This window comes from Pelodiscus sinensis, chromosome 25 (genome assembly GCF_052426305.1).
Source record: "Pelodiscus sinensis isolate ZL-2025 chromosome 25, ASM5242630v1, whole genome shotgun sequence".
In the NCBI taxonomy this organism is placed as follows: Eukaryota; Metazoa; Chordata; order Testudines; family Trionychidae; genus Pelodiscus; species Pelodiscus sinensis.
The window spans coordinates 831,748-846,869 of record NC_143076.1 but is presented as its reverse complement, the minus strand read 5'-3'; the positions used below and the strand labels follow the sequence as shown (position 1 = coordinate 846,869).

The window sequence follows — 15,122 nt, the reverse complement described above, 5'->3', positions numbered from 1 at the left end:
GCCGCGGAGCCGGAGCGGGGCCTTTTCCCGGGGTGAGAGCGGGGCGGGGCCCGTGGTCTGACGGGGGGGCACAAAGCGGGTCACAGTCCGTGTCAGCGAGGAGGAGGAGGGGGCACAGAGCCCCCTGGGGCCCATGGGCCTGAGCTTGTGGGGCCCGAGGGGAGGGGAACTCGAGGGCCTGGAGCAGGGTCTGTGGCCGCTCTGGGTCCTGCCCTGGGGTGGGGGGGCCCTTATCACCCCCATTCTCCACCCCCCCTGGGGCAGTAGAACACCCTGCTGGGGGGGGGCCACCCCGACTTAGCTGCTGGGGGACACTGGCCCCCAAATGGGCCCTGGCTCTGCTGATCGTTAATGAGGGGGCGAGTCACGTGCCTCAGCAGCACCCCAGTATGATTGGGGGCAAAGGGGAACAGAATTTGATTGTGAAACATGAGGGGTTATAGGGGGGGGATTAATCCCACCGCCCCTTCAGGGTCCCTCCCCAGGCCCCGCTCGCTGTAGGGGACACAGTCCTTCAGCTCCTGCCTACGCCTATAAACGGGAGCAGCGCCGGCTTCTGGGTGCCCTAAGAAACCCCTGGCCCTGTAGCATCAGAGAGACTAGCAAAAAATCTGGAGAGTGTCATGAGCTTCTGTGGCACAGCCCACTGCCTCAGACGGCAAACATGGAGCAGTGGGCGGTGCCCATGAAAACTCGTTGGTTTTTAAGCTTCTTTTAGTTACAGACTAACACGGCTCCCCCTGAGACTTTTCACCAAGCAAGGTTCTGTGTGTCTGTAACTGCCTGGGAGTTTTCTTGGGTAGCTTGGTGCATTTCTGGGGTCTGACTTCTGTGGTGTTTTTTTCTTTCTTCATTTCCATCCAGCAAGTGTGATTGGCTCCCAGTTGTGCATCTTGCTTAGAGGGGGGGAAAAAAACCAAAAAACAAACAGCTGGAACAGGCTACGCTGCTTCCTCCATTTGATCGGGAAACAAAACCAACCCTCAGGGACGAGTTACAGAGAGGCCATGGCTGCCGGGGACCTGGCCAGGAGCTTCCAGGATGAGGCGACGTGTCCCATCTGCCTGGAATTTTTCACAGATCCGGTGTCTATTGAGTGTGGGCACAACTACTGCCGGGCCTACCTCAGCCAGTGCTGGGGGGAGTCAGAGCCCAAGTTCTCCTGCCCCCAGTGCAGAGAGACCATCCTGCAGAGACACCTGCGGCCCAACTACCAGCTGGGGAACCTGGTGGAGCTGGTGAAATGCCTGCAGCTCCCAGCGGGGCCAGCGCCCAAGGGGCAGCCAGGGTGCGAGACACACCAGGAGTCCCTGAAGCTCTTCTGCCAGGAGGATCAAGCCCCCATCTGTGTGGTGTGCGACAGGTCCCGGGAGCACCGCGCACACACGGTGGTGCCTATCGAGGAGGCTGCCCAGGAGTACAAGGTAGGGACCAGGCTCTGCAGGGCAGGTCCTGGGGCTTGGTTCACACTGTGGTGTTAGGGCGACATGGGCAGCTCACGTCAACCTAATTATGTCAAGTGCTGATGCTACAGCCAGGGCTGTCCCCAAGGGGGTATAGGATCTAGAGCAAGCCCCCCCTCCCCTCCTGGATGGGATCTAGGGCAACCTCCCCTACCCCCCAGCTGCACCCTACCTCTGCTTCACCCCTCCCCCCATCCCAATTCCTGCTCCACCCCATTGTACCCTGACATGAACCAGGTGTCACTGGGTATCCTGATGTGGGGCAACTGGGGGCCAACCCCTATTTTCCCGCACTTGGTGTGGTGGTGGGATCTGAAGTGGCCCAGCAGCCTGCTCTGCCCCGCCGCCCTTCTCCATGGTACGGGGAAGTGAAGTAACCTGGACCCGGGTCGCTCTGCTACCACAGCGAAGCTGGGCACCACCATCTGGAAGACGATGGTGCAGTAGAGTTGGAGCATGGACTTCCTCGGCATCCTGGCTGGAGCAGCCTCTGTTCCCGGCGGGCCCAGAAGCGCAGGGGCTGGAGCCAGCAGTGAAGTCCCGTGTAGTCCAGTTAACTGGCGAAGCGTTAGGTTAACTGGATGTTTGACGGGTTAGCAGGGATTTTGCAGCCCTCGCTCGGCACGGTGCTGCGCTGGGCGAATGAATCACAGGCTGCTCAAGGGGGCGAGAACGCCAGGTTACCTCTGCCCAGGAGCAGTTACAATTACAGGTCTTTGCTCCCCCAGACCCAGGGCTCCCTTGTCCCTCGCCGGTCTCCAGCCACGTCACAGCCTGCTGCACAGGTAATGAGGCTGCACTGGTGAGAGGCTTTTGCTGTGAGGGAGGCCCCCTGGGAGCCTGGGCACACACAGGAGAGCGGAGTGGGGAGCTGGGGCTGGGTCCGGGGCACGGTGCAGTGAGGTTCCTGCCCCAGCTCCTCTCACCCTCTAGCTGAAGGGATCATTCAGAGGCTCCCCAGCCATTTCTCTTCTGGCCCATGCGTAGGGACGTGACATCTGCGCTAACATACCAGGGCGGAGTTGCCCTGAGTGGCTGCAGTAGGCAGAGCCCCTGCTCGGAGCCAGGCATCTCTGCTCCCAGGGTGCCTTTGGGGCTAGCAGAGCTGAGTGGCTGCCTCCTTCCAGGCCAGGTCCCTCGTGTGTGTACGGCCAGTGTGTACGGCGCTCGCCGCCTGCCAGACAAGCAGATAACGGCTGTTTGTCGCCCTGGATGCCCTGCAGGAGAAACTCCAGGGAGCCCTGGGCCTGCTCAGGGAGCAGCTGGAAGAATCCCTGGTGCTGAGAAGTGAAGAGGAGAAAAAAACCACAGAGTGGCAGGTGGGTGTCTGGGTTAATCTCTCTGGCTATCCTTCAGGCTTCTTTTAGAAGAACCTTTTTTTGAAAAAGACCTTCCAAGAAATCATCTTCTGAAAGAGATCGCCTGCAAACAAAAGCACATCGAAAAAGCGATCTGCTTTTTCAAAAGAGAATGTCCAGACTGAATGGATGTTCTCTCATGTGTCAGCTGTGATTGCTATGGACGGAGTGGCCACCAGGGCTTTTTCCTCTTTCCTCTTCTTCTGAAAGAACGCCCTCTTCCCCGTCCACACATGCCTTTTTCTGAAAGCTCTTTTGCAAAAAGGCTTCTTCCTCATAGAATGAGGATTACCAGTGCTGGGAAAAACCCCTCCGTTCATTCGATTTAATTTAGAAAGACTGCGATTGCAGCGTGGATGTAACTGGAGTTTTTTTTCGGAAAAATGGCCGTTTTAAAAAAAAAATCTCTCTGCAGCATAGACATAATCTCTGAGCCCTTTCCCCGGCAGCGCTCCCAGGCATGAAGTAGCTGAAAGCTCCAGGATGAGGCTATAAACCTGCTCTGGTAAATCAAAACTAGCTGGGGTATGTCTGCACATGGTGCACTTGGCACCCCACTGCAGCTGGGAAACCCCCTGAGTGAGCAGAGCTGGGGGCAGGTCAGAGTAAACCCAGGCAGAGCTCGGCCACTTCACAGCCTCTGCTGCCACATGGCCATCTCATCCCGGTCACCTTCTGCTGCTCCTGTTACGGTCCCAATGAGACATACAGAGGCAATAAGACAGAGAATACCTTATGGCCTTTGTATAAAACCATGGGACGCCCACAGCTTGAATTCTGCATGCAGATGTGGTCGCCTTATCTCAAAAAAGATCTCTTGGCACTGGAAGAGGTTCAGAAAAGGGGCAACAAAAACAATGAGGGGTTTGAAACAGGTCCTGTATCGAGTGATGAAAAAGACGGACTTTTGAGCTTAGAAAAGAGGAGACTAAGGTGGGATATGATAGAGGTCTATAAAATCATGAGTGATGTGGAGAAAGTGAGTAAGGAATAGTTATTTACTTGTTCCCATAACGTAGGAACTTGGTGTCACCAAATAAATGAATAGGTAGCAGGTTTAAAATAAACAAAAGGAAATTTTTCTTCATGCAGCACACAGTTAACCTGTGGAACTCCTTGCCAGAGGATGCTGTGAAGAGCAGGACTTTAATAGAGTATAAAGAATTAGATCGATTCATGGAGGTTAGGTCCATCAATGGCTGTTAGTCAGGATGGATAGGAATGGTGTGTCTAGCCTCTGTCAGAGCTGGGAATGGGTGACGAGAGGGATCACTGTTCTGTTGACTCCCTCTGGGGCACTTGGCATTGGCCCCTGTCAGTAGAGAGGACCCTGGGCTAGTTGGAATTTAGGTCTGGCCCAGCCTGGTTGTTCTTATGTCCTGGGCTTGTCTGTAGCTGGGAGATGAACCCAGGGGACAACACGTCCGTTCTGGTTCCCCTTCCTGTTACAGTGAGCTCCTCGCTGAGAGTGTAGGGTGTAGGCACATGGGCATGGGGCGCATGGTCAGGCTGGGTGAGGCCAAAGCCAGCCCTGGCAATGCTGCGAGGGCCCAACGCCCATGTGAGCCCCAGGATGGCACCCACGGGGCTGTTGGCACCAGCCCTCAATGCTGAACATGCAGCCCTGGGAGCAGGTTGTCAAGAATGAGCATTGCCCACACCCTGCTGTGACAGGACCCCGGGGGGCAGAGGGGAGAGTGTCCAGCCCTGTGCGCCCCCCCCCCCCGGTACATCTTTCCTTTCCCTCGATTTCTTCCCTCCCCCCTGTGCCCATCCCATGTCGCCTGCTCTAACAGTCTGCAGCTTTACCTAGCACCCTGGGCAACCCCACCATGGGACTGGCCCTGTTCACTCTGAGCTAAAACCAGCCCTTTATGGTACATTTCCCAGACTTCACACTGACCTCACAGTCCCTGCTTCACAGGCAGAGGCCCCATTTGTAACTCGGCGCTGGCCTGTGGGTTCATCTCTCCTTTCCTTTCTCCAGAGGGAGGTGCAGGCAAGGCGAGAGATGATTGCGGGTGAATTTAACAAGCTGCACATGCTGCTGAGGGAGGAGGAGCAGCTGCTTCTGCAGAGGCTGGCGGAGGAGGAGCGGGAGACTCTGCAGAGGCTCCAGGAAAATGTCACCAAACTCTCCCAGCAAAGCGCCTCCCTGCAGCAGCTGATCGCAGAGATCAAGGGGAAGTGTCAGCAGCCGGTTGCTGAGCTGCTAAAGGTGAGACGGCGTCAAAACTCTGCCTCCAGCCAGAATTTCAGCTCGGATCCATGGGCCTGGAACCCAAGAGTTAGAGCAGGGGTGGGCAAAAGCGCCTCTGCGAGCTGGATTCAGCCTGCCAAATGGGTTGATCTGGCCCGCGGAGACTCTGCCGCTCCCCCAACCCCAGGCCATTTAGAGCCATGGGGTAAGGGGAGTGTGCAAAGTTTCCTCCGCCCTGCGACAAGCACATGGCACTTCAAAGTGCCGTATGCTCGCACAGGGTGGGGGCAGGATGAAGGAAGCTTTGCGCAGCTCCCCCGCCCCCTGGCCCTGACTGGCCTGGGGGCAGGGAAGCATGCGAAGCCTCCTCCTGCCCTGCAAGGAGCACGTGGCACTTTGAAGTGCCGTGTGCTCCTTGCAGGGCAGGGGTGGAGCAGGAGGAGGCTTCACATCCCCCCTTCGGCCCCCATTCCAATCAGGGCCTGGGGGTGGGGGCGTGTGTGAAGCCTCTTCTCGCCCTGGCATGGGTGCCTAGTGGGAAGGGGAGGCAAAGGGTCTCACCCACCCCCAGACCAATTATGATCTGTGGGTTGGAAGCCCAGAAGCATCATCTCCCGGCCCTGCCCTTCCAGTTTAGGCCCCGTCCCTTCTGGGGCAGCCTGGGGACACTTCAAATATTTTTGAAGTGGGCCCCGGCCAAAAATTATTACCCACCCTGGACTTAGAGTAAACTTGTTCTGCGGGCTCCTGACCAACCGTGTCGGGCCAAGGGCTCCTTCAGTTCCAGATGGTGCTGTTTGGGTGGGAGGGGAATTGTGGAGGTCCAGGGGCGCCCTGCGAGATTAAATGTTTGATGCAAAAATGATACTGGGCTAAGCCCATCCCTGCTGTGACTACAGAGCATTGGCCTCAACCAGTCGCTAAACACGGATATGGGGGCGGAGTCCCTGGGAGGAAGAACCATTTAACTAAATTCCCGTCCGACCTACAAACAATGAATCGAGTGTAAATGCAAAACGACGCAGGAGGTTTTGCCGCAGAACAGTGAAGCCTGGGAGAGTGAATCCATTCTCTAGATGAAAGGCTGCTGCCCGGCTGGGGAATTGCTTCGGCTTATGCCCCCGGTGTTCACACAGAGCATCGATTCTCTTTCTCCTTTCAGGACGTGAAAAGCACGTTGAGCAGGTGCGTGTCCCGTTTTCACTGCCCTCGTATTCCTGGTGGGGGCCCTGTGGCGATGCCAGTTCAGGGCAGCTGCTGATGCTGGGACGTTTGCTTCCTAGGAGTGAAAACATGAAACTCCAGGAACCCAAAGCCGTTTGCACCGACCTGCAGTGCAGGTATAAAATTTGTCTTGATATGAGGGAAGCTCTAAACAGATTTGCAGGTGAGTAGAGCCCCTGGGACATCGAACTGTTTGGTGCGGGGGACTCTGGGCAGAGCCTGGGGCCCCAGGACACACGTGGACCCAGCTGGGAGCTGTGCAGTAGCTGGAGGCTGATGGGCTCAGTGCTGGGGAGTTTGCCTGCTGCTCCCACCCACCTGCTGGCACTTGCCAGAGATCTGACCTGGCCCCATCACCCTGACCCTCCCTGACTGGGTCAATGGGGCCACTGAGCAGGTGTTGGGAGGCCTGGCCTGGGCCCATGTGCTGGGGGCTGCCCAGACGGGTCATGGGGGCATGTCTGTGTCTCTCTCCAGGCGCATGGGAGGCTCTGCCCGGATGTGTAGCCAAACCTGCCGTGTCTGCAGAGCCTGGTGTGAGGGTCTCCAGGTTGTCTGCTCCAGGTCTGGGTGGAGGGAGCCAGGGGGAGGCTGGAGCATTCGCTAGCTGGGGACACCTGCACCCCTGGGGCTCTGGGAGGGTCTGTGTGGCCAGGTCCCGCGCTGGGAGACGCTGGGGCAGCAGCAGAGGGTCTGTGCCACTCGCAGGGCCCAGGGGACACGTCGCTCTGGGCAGAGAGTTCAGGCTGGAGCCGAGTCTCCACTGGCAGCCGGGTCTGTGGGCTGAGATCAGGGCTGGGGGGATTTTCCTGGCCAGGGCACATTTCACAGCCGCTCTGGAGTGTCCCAGCTGGTGCCCTGAGCCCGGCCTGCCCGTCACCCGCTGGGGCTGGGGACAGTCCCTCCCTGCTGGTCACGGGGGCCTGGGCGCCTCAGCTGCTCAGGCAGGTTTGCAGAGGGGCTGGGGAATCGGGTGCTAATAGTTTATTGGCAGAACAATTCGATTTGGGATCCAGTGAAACTGCTCCCGGCCCCAGGCTGAGTTTGCTGGTGAGTGTCCATGGACAGAGCCAGGTGCCGCCGCTTCCCTTCCAGCCTGTAGCCCAGGGGCTAGGACCCAGCTGGGAGCCCCAGGTCCCATCCCTGTGTGGGGCAGGGCAGGGATGGGAATGTGGGTCCCCCCCTCAGGTGGGGGCTGGAACTGCTGGGCTCCGGGGGTCTGACGTGGGGTCCCTCAGTCTCTGCTGCTGCAGATGCTCCCCTGGGTCTAAACACGGCCCTGAGCCCTGGGCAGAGCGTGGGGGTGACACTGGCTCTGTAGCACAGTGGGGCAGCCCCACCTGGGAACCCAGAGTCCACCCCAGTGACCTGCAGTTACTGACCCATAACTCAGTGAGGGGAGGGGCACGGCCCCGGCACAGCAGTGTCTGAGGCCGTGGGAGCCGGGTTCCCTAGTGCAGCCACCTGGGTGTGAACTGGGACTGGCCCCTGTGCAGATTCTCCCAGGTGGAGGGGGCAGGAAGTGGGGAATTGCCTCTCCCCTTCCCACTGCCCTCATTGGCAACAGCCCATTGGCTTGCAATTGCACCCCCCTCCCATCCTCCACTGCCCTGCCCCTCCTAGCAGCCCTGGGGGAGGGGCTGGGCCGGAGAAGTGGAGACCTGTCCTTCCCCTACCCTTCCCTTCCTATGTCTCTCCTTACGCTCCATCCCTTGATCGCCCTGACACCTGCCCTTCCCCTTCCCCTCCCCACATCCTCCTGGTGCCTCCCCCATCCCTCACTGGCCTCCCAACGCCTGACCCCCCACCTCCTTCTCTGCACCCACCCCCTCACCGCCCTCTGCCCCGGTTCTCCTCATGCCCCTCTGCACCCTCACATGTGACTTGCATCGTGTCCCCCCCTTTTCACCCCGTCTGACCCGGCACCCACCCCTCCCTCGCCTCCCCCCTCCCTTTTGTCTGCCCCTCCCTTCCCCCTTCTGTCCCCTGGCACCTCCCCCCCCCCGCCCTCTGCTGCCGTCCCTTCCCTTGTCCCCTTCAACCTCCAGTAGCTGCTTCACACCTGGCCCCTTGTTGGCCCTGGTGCCTGTCCCACTCCAGGCTGCACCCCTGTGCCCTGGCACCTGCCCCTCCTCCTGCCCCTTGTGCCCGCTAGTCCCTGGCATCTGCCCCACCTAGGCCTCATCATGAGCCCTTCCCTCACCACCACCACCACCCCGCCTGCCCCTTGCCTCTCACTCCCTCCCCCTTCCACCTTCCCCTTAGTTCTGCCCCTCCCCTCCCCTCCCCTCCCCTCCCCTCTGCCTCCCGACACCTGCACCCCTCCTCCGCAAACCACTGGTGCCAGCCCCTTTGTGCTCCCCGCCCCTGGGCCCACCTCTCCCCGCTGCTTGCCCCATGTAAGTCCCTGCCCTTGGCCCCTTTTGAGCCCCCTGATGTTTGCCCCTTCCCCTCCCTCCTCCTCTAGCCCATTGGTGCCCTTCCCTCCCCTCTGGGTCCTGCCCCTCCCCTCCCCTTCTCCTAACCTCTGGGTCCTGCCCCTCCACTCACCTTTCCTCTGCCCCCCTTGAGCTCTCCCTTCTCCACACACAACTCTCTGCCCCCCTGTGCTCCCCTGTTCACTTGTCCCCACTCTGCCTCCTGGTGCCTGCCCCTCTGCTCTCTGCCCTGCTTGCCTCTGACCCTCTGCTCAGCCCTTCCCCCGGGACTGCTCCTTCCCTTGCCCATCTCAGTTCTCCTGGCACCCGCCCTGCATGCCCCTCCCCCCTTGATAACCTCCTCTCCTTGCTGCCCTTTTGCCCTCTGGGGTCTGCCTCCCATCCCCCTCACCTCTCTCTTTCCCCTTGTCACCTGCACCATCGCCCACCCCCTCCTTGCCCCTGGGGCCACGTGAGGCCTGGAGAATGTGGGCAGGTGTGGAGAACGTGAGTCAGGAAGTGTCATTTCCCCTTCACCGCACACAGGAGCCAGGGGCACCCAGTGACGTGACCAGGCAGCGAGACTGACCCACACAAAGGCAGCGTTTCCTCATGCAGCGCAGTCGGCCGGTGGGACTCTGCTGGGGGTGGGGTGAAGGCCACAATTACAACATGGCTCAGAAAGGGCAAGATCCGTTCACGGAGGGTTGCTCCGTCACTGGCTCTGAGCCAGGATGGGCAGGGATGCGCCAGCCTGCTCTGTGTGCTGGACGCTGGGAGTGGGCGACAGGGCAGGGATCACTAGACGATTCCGTCCTCTGCTCATTCCCTCTGGCTGCTCCAGGCGCTGCAGTGGCAGGAGGCAGGACACTGGGCAGAGGGACCAGAGGTCTGGCCCAATATGGCTGATTTTGCATAAATATTAATTATAATAATAACAACACAGTCAACACAGAAACTCCCCCAGCTACTGGCCTGTCGCACTAGCGATGTCGTGACACAATGACCTTGGCAATTAATGGATTTGAAAAGTGTTGACCTCCTAGGAAACATTTTTCTACCAGGTTCCCAGGCACAAAGCAGGCGCTAGAGTGAAGTCACTGAAATAGTCCCACAGACCCATGTTCTGGCTGCTGCTGTTTCTAAGCCACCGTTCCTCTACTGCTCCGTCCCCAGTGGCCCGGCCCCGGCACTTTCTGCTGCTCCCCTCCCCGTGCCCTCGGCCCATCCCTCCAGGTCCCACCAGCTCTGAGCGATGGCAGCTCTGAGTGGGGAACCTTGCAGCTAGAGCAGGCTGGGCTGCGCTCCCCGCCCAGCCCCGCACACTGTCCCCAGCAGGGCTTAGCCGTCACTGAACCAAGCCAAAGGCTCCGTCTGGCCCAGGCAGCTCTGTGTGCACGGGAGAGAGGGTCCCCCCTGGGCCACTCACCAGCACCTGGCAGCCCCAGCCCTGCTCCCCAGTGCAGGGCATGTGGGGTGGCCAGAGCTTAACGTGTCACTGGAGAGGGGCCGGGCACCAGCACTTTTGTTGTTTTCCCAACTGATGGGCTGAGCCGAGAGGTGCCAGAGGGGGGCCAATTGATTCTGTATCTTAAAAAAACCCTCAAAAAGCGACGAGTGGTCCTATAGCACCTGAGCAACCAACAACAAATCTAGTCATCTCTCTTAGTCTGGAGGGCGCTGCAGGAATTTGTGAGCCCAGAGGTGCCAGGGGTGGGAACGGACGATCCCAGAGGGGCCGGAGCTGAGCCCTGGGCAAGCCCTAGCACAGATTTGGTGCTGAGGGTCCCCTCACCCAGGCAGGCCCAGTCCAGCTCTGCTGCTGCCCGTCACTCAGACACTCAAAGGGCCCCAACATTTCCTGACCCCACATGGCACCTCAGTGGTTTGTGCCCAGCCCCAGGCAGAACGGATCCCCGGGCAGCCCAGCTCTGTGGGCCAGGCCCCCAGGCAGGGCAGGCGTGTCCCCGGCAATACAGGCTGGGCCTGGCATCATCCCAACCTGGCTCCTCACGAGTTGCTGGGGGGGGGGGGCTCCCTCAGACTCTGTATACACACTAGTGGGTTGGCCAGGGCAGCTGGACCAGCTCCACCGGCACAGACAGCTGCCAGGAGCGTTCGTCCGGGCCCTGCTGTCACACCCGCCCTGAGCTCTCAGGGGAGAGTCAGGAGCTGCGCAGCGGATTAGCAGAGCCCACAGCCTGTGTGTGTCCTGGGTGCACCTCAGTGCACGTTATAAAATGTATTCCGCACACGGCTAGGAACAGTTGGAGGGAGCACTGGTGCACACCCCCTCTGGGGGTCCTAGGGAAATCCTGGCTGGAAGCTGCCCCTCCCTTCACCCCCCTCTGTCCTCATGGTGCCTGTTCCTATTGCCCCCATTGCCCCCCTTCTGCCCCTCTCATCTGCCCCTCCCCTTCCCTCTCATGGCATCAACCTGTCCCCTCCCCCCAGCCCCACTGACACCTTCCCACCCCTCCCCGACTCCTCCTGTGCTTTCCCTTCACTGTCTTCCCCTTGACCCCTGTTAGCCCTGGTGCCTGCCCCTACCCCATTGCTGCCTGCTCCTCCTCTGCCCCCTGCCTTTAACCCCTCCCCTGGTACCTCTCTAGCCCCCTGGCACCCACCCTTCCCACCCACTGAGAATAAAACCTTCCTTCCCCCCCATCTGCCCTGGTGCCTTCCCCATCCCTGTCCCCCGGCATTTGTCTCTCCCCCACCCTGCCCTTCTTGCTTCCCCTTTCTCCTCCTGCCCTGCCCCCTCCATTCAGCATAAGCTCCTTTCCTCTCCCCCACCCCCACCCTGGTACCTGCCCCCTCCTCTCACATTTCCAACACCTTCCCCTTAGTTCTCCCTGCCCCTCTCCCTCTGCCCCCCGACCCTGCATCCCTCATCCCCCTCTAGCCCCTGGTACTAGCCCCTCTGCTCCTTTGCCTTCCTGAGACCCCTCTCTGCCTTCACCTCCTTCCAACCCATTGGGGATCAAACCTTCCCTCTCCCCCCACCATCTGCCCTGGTGCCTTCCCCATCCCTGTCCTCTGGCATCTGTCTCTCCCCCACTCTGCCCCTTGGTGTCTTTCCCTTTCTCCTCCTGCCCTGCCCCCTCCCCTCAGCACAAGCCCCTTTCCTTTCCCCACCCCACCCTGTACCTGCCCCCTCCCCTCTCACCCCTCCCACCTTCCCCTTAGTTCTCCCCTACCCCTGCCCTCTGCCCCCCATAACCTGGGCCCCTCATTCCCCTGTAACCGCTGGTGCCAGCTCCTCTGGTCACTGCTCCTCTGCCTCCCTGAGGCCCCTCTCTGCCTCTGTCAAAATCACAGAACTGGCAGGGACCTCTAGAGTCATCGAGTCCAGTCCCCTGCCCTCCCGGCAGGACCAAGCACCATCCAGACCATCCCTGCCAGGTGTGTGTCCAACCTGCTCTTCAATATCTCCAGGGATGGAGACTCCACAACCCCCTCAGGCAACTTATTCCAGTGTCTCACCCCCGACAGGCAGAAAGTTTTTCCTGATGTCCAACATCAACCTCCCTTGCTGCAGTTTAAGCCCCATTGCTCCTTGCCCTGTCCTCAGAGGACAAGGAGAACAATTTCCCCCTCCTCCTTGTGACACCCTTATAGGTTCTTGAAAACTGCTGCCAAGTCCCCTCTCGGTCTTCTCCTTTCCAAACTAAACAAGCCCAATTCCTTCAGCCTCCCCTCCTAGCTCATGGTCTCTAGGCCTTTCATCGTTCTTGTTGCTCTTCTCTGGACCCTCCAATTTCTCCACCTCTCTCCTGAAATGTGGGGCCCAGAACTGGACACAGGACTCCAGCTGAGGCCTGATCAGCGCAGAGCCGGGGATGACTCCTCATGTCTTGCTCATGGCGCTCCTGGGAATCTGCCTCCCTGGTGCCTGCTCTTCTCTTTGCCCGTCGGCCTGCCTGGTGTCTCTTCCCTGGGCCCCCCTTTGGGTCCTGTGGTGTAGGCCCCACCCCATCTCTGCCGCACTGGTGCCCACATCTCCTCCCCCCTCTGCCTCTCTAGGGCCTGCCCTTCCCCACACCCCTCTGTCTGCCTCTGTGCCCCTCTGCTCCCTTCCTCCCCCTCTACCCCCCCGTGTCCACCCTTCCCTCTCTGCCCTTCTTGCATCTGCCCCTCTCCCCAGCCCTCCTGGGGACTGCCCCTTCCCTCACCCCTCTGTCCCCTTGTGCCTGCTCCTCTTGCCCCACATTGGCCCTATGGTGGCTCCCTCCCCCTCTCTCCCATCATCTGCCCCTCCCCTTTCCTCTCCCAGCATTACCCTGCCCCTCCCCCCACTGACAGCTTGCCACCCCTGCCCCGCTCCTCCTGCCCTTTTCCCGCTCTGTCTCTCCTCACGGGCAGAGGGGCCCTGACTCCCTTCAGACAATAACGCCTCCCCCCCGCACAGCAATTAACGGGGGCACAGCTTAATTTCCCGTTGACCCCAGGGACCCACCCCCAGCCCTGACTCTGTGACTCTCTCCCCAGTGGACGTGACGCTGGATCCAGACACGGCAAATCCCTACCTCGTCCTGTCTGAGGGGCGGAAACGTGTGAGACACGGAAACAGGCGCCAGGCTCTGCCCAACAACCCCGAGAGATTTGATAAAGGCCCCAATGTGCTGGGCGCCGAGGGGTTCGCGGGTGGGCGGTGTTACTGGGAGGTGGAGGTGGGAGACAAGACAGGCTGGGACCTGGGGGTCTGCAGGAAATCTGTGAGCAGGAAGGGGACAGTTGCACTCACAACCAAACAAGGATACTGGGCTATGAGTCTGAGGAATGGGGATAAATACACAGTCTCCACCTCCCCCTCGACTCCCCTCCCCATGAGCACCAGGCCCAGCCGGGTGGGGGTTTTCCTGGACTACGAGGCGCTCGAGGTCTCGTTTTACAATGTGACTGACAGGTCCCATCTCTTCACCTTCACCGGCACCTTCTCCGGGATGCTCCGCCCTTTCTTCAGTCCCTGTGTCAACACTGGGGGCGCCAACGCGGGTCCCCTGACCATCTGCCCAGTGCCGGCCCAGTCCGGAGAGAATCTCAGTCCCTGACAGTGACCCCCCGGCACCGACTGGCCCCTCCCAGCGCTGCGGCTCTTCCTCCAGGGGCAGGGCTGGTCACTGCAGGTACCTGGACGTTTAGTACCAACCGGTCACTGCCCCTTTCCCTTTGCAACTGGAGCCTCCAGTGGGAAACCGGACACCTGGCAGCCCAGCCCAGGCCAGGTGAATGGGACCTTCTGGCTGGAAAGAACCCAGGCTGCCTTTTCCCTCTGCCCCGGGTTTGCTCCATCCCAGCACAGGGTGAAACTGGTACAAAACACGGCCAGACAGCGGGTGGGGTTTTCTCCCCTCACCTTGCCCCATCCCCTGCCCCAGATGAGGGGGGAGGGGACTTTCACTCCTGGCAGAGTTTTCTACTTCTGTGAAATCTCAGTGTCAAATATGAAAGAAAAAGTGTCTTCTAATTTAGAATCAGAGGGGTAGCCGTGTTAGTCTGAATCTGCAAAAGCGACGAGGAGTCCTGTGGCACCTTATAGACTAACTGAAGTGTAGGAGCATAAGCTTTCGTGGGCAAAGACCCACTTCGTCAGATGCATGTAGTGGAAATTTCCAGAGGCAGGAATAAATATGCAGGCCAGGATCAGGCTGGAGATGATGAGGTGATCCAATCAAGGAGGATGAGGCCCACTTCTAGCAGCTGATCTGGAGGTGTGAATTCCAAGGGAACAGAAGCTGCTTTTGTAGTTAGCAAGCCATTCACAGTCTTTGTTTAATCCATGCAAGGCACTGCATTTAGCCGTATGGAGTGGAAATCTATCAACCTCATGAAGAAACTTGCACAAGTACAAACAGATATCATCTTTCTCTCCAAATGCAAACGGATGGACATTATACCAAATGGACTGAAGGTGAAAAATCCATTGCAATCAACATACTGCACAGACTACAGTGAGAGATTATGCCATATACTATCCAGAAAACTGAGGAACCACCTGATCAGCATCCTGTACAGCAAACAGGAAAACATCAAAAAAGAGCTCTCAAATCTGGAGTCTCTCATAAAACACCAACCTTCTGCACAAGTGGACTTTACTAAAATAAGACAGGAGATCTACATTACACACTTCTCTTCTCTACAGAGGAAAAAGGACTGTAAGCTGTCTAAAATCCTACCTGCCACATGGGGCCACAACAATGGTACCCCTAACTCACCCAGCAATATCGTCAATCTCTCCAACTACACACTCAGCTCGGCAGAAGAATCTGTTCTATCTCGGGGACTCTCTTTTTGCCCCGCCACACCCACTAACATGATTCAGTTCTGCGGTGATCTGGAAGCCTACTTTCGCCGTCTCCGTCTCAAGGAATACTTCCAACACGACACTGAACAGTGCACTGACACACAGATACCTTCCCACCAACAGCACAAGAAGAAGAACTCCACATGGACTCCT

General features: G+C 59.0%; 2 protein-coding genes across 3 annotated transcripts in view; one reads left to right on the top strand and one right to left on the bottom strand.

Moving 5' to 3' along the window:
* LOC142826104 (uncharacterized) overlaps positions 1 to 15,122 on the bottom strand; it is a 284,204-nt gene that overhangs the window by 219,031 nt on the left and 50,051 nt on the right.
* Positions 99 to 14,298, top strand: LOC102444447 (E3 ubiquitin-protein ligase TRIM39-like). Of its 2 annotated transcripts, XM_089773376.1 has the most exons (6): positions 99 to 1,424; positions 2,687 to 2,782; positions 4,809 to 5,039; positions 6,184 to 6,206; positions 6,305 to 6,408; positions 13,154 to 14,298. In XM_089773376.1, exons 1-6 carry the CDS (start codon positions 1,008 to 1,010, stop codon positions 13,714 to 13,716), a joined length of 1,434 nt encoding a protein of 477 aa, XP_089629502.1. In that variant the 5' UTR covers positions 99 to 1,007; the 3' UTR covers positions 13,717 to 14,298. The 2 variants fall into 2 exon arrangements, with proteins under 2 accessions (XP_089629502.1, XP_075772591.2); XM_075916476.2 differs by lacking the exon at positions 2,687 to 2,782 and having other exon boundaries at positions 100 to 1,424.

Coding starts and splice junctions, on each gene's coding strand:
- LOC102444447 (XM_089773376.1), top strand. CDS start 1,008: ATGGCTGCCGGGGACCTGGCCAGGAGCTTCCAGGATGAGGCGACGTGT. Junction 2,783..4,808: donor AAAAAACCACAGAGTGGCAG/GTGGGTGTCTGG, acceptor TCCTTTCTCCAG/AGGGAGGTGCAGGCAAGGCG. Junction 6,207..6,304: donor GTGAAAAGCACGTTGAGCAG/GTGCGTGTCCCG, acceptor TTTGCTTCCTAG/GAGTGAAAACATGAAACTCC.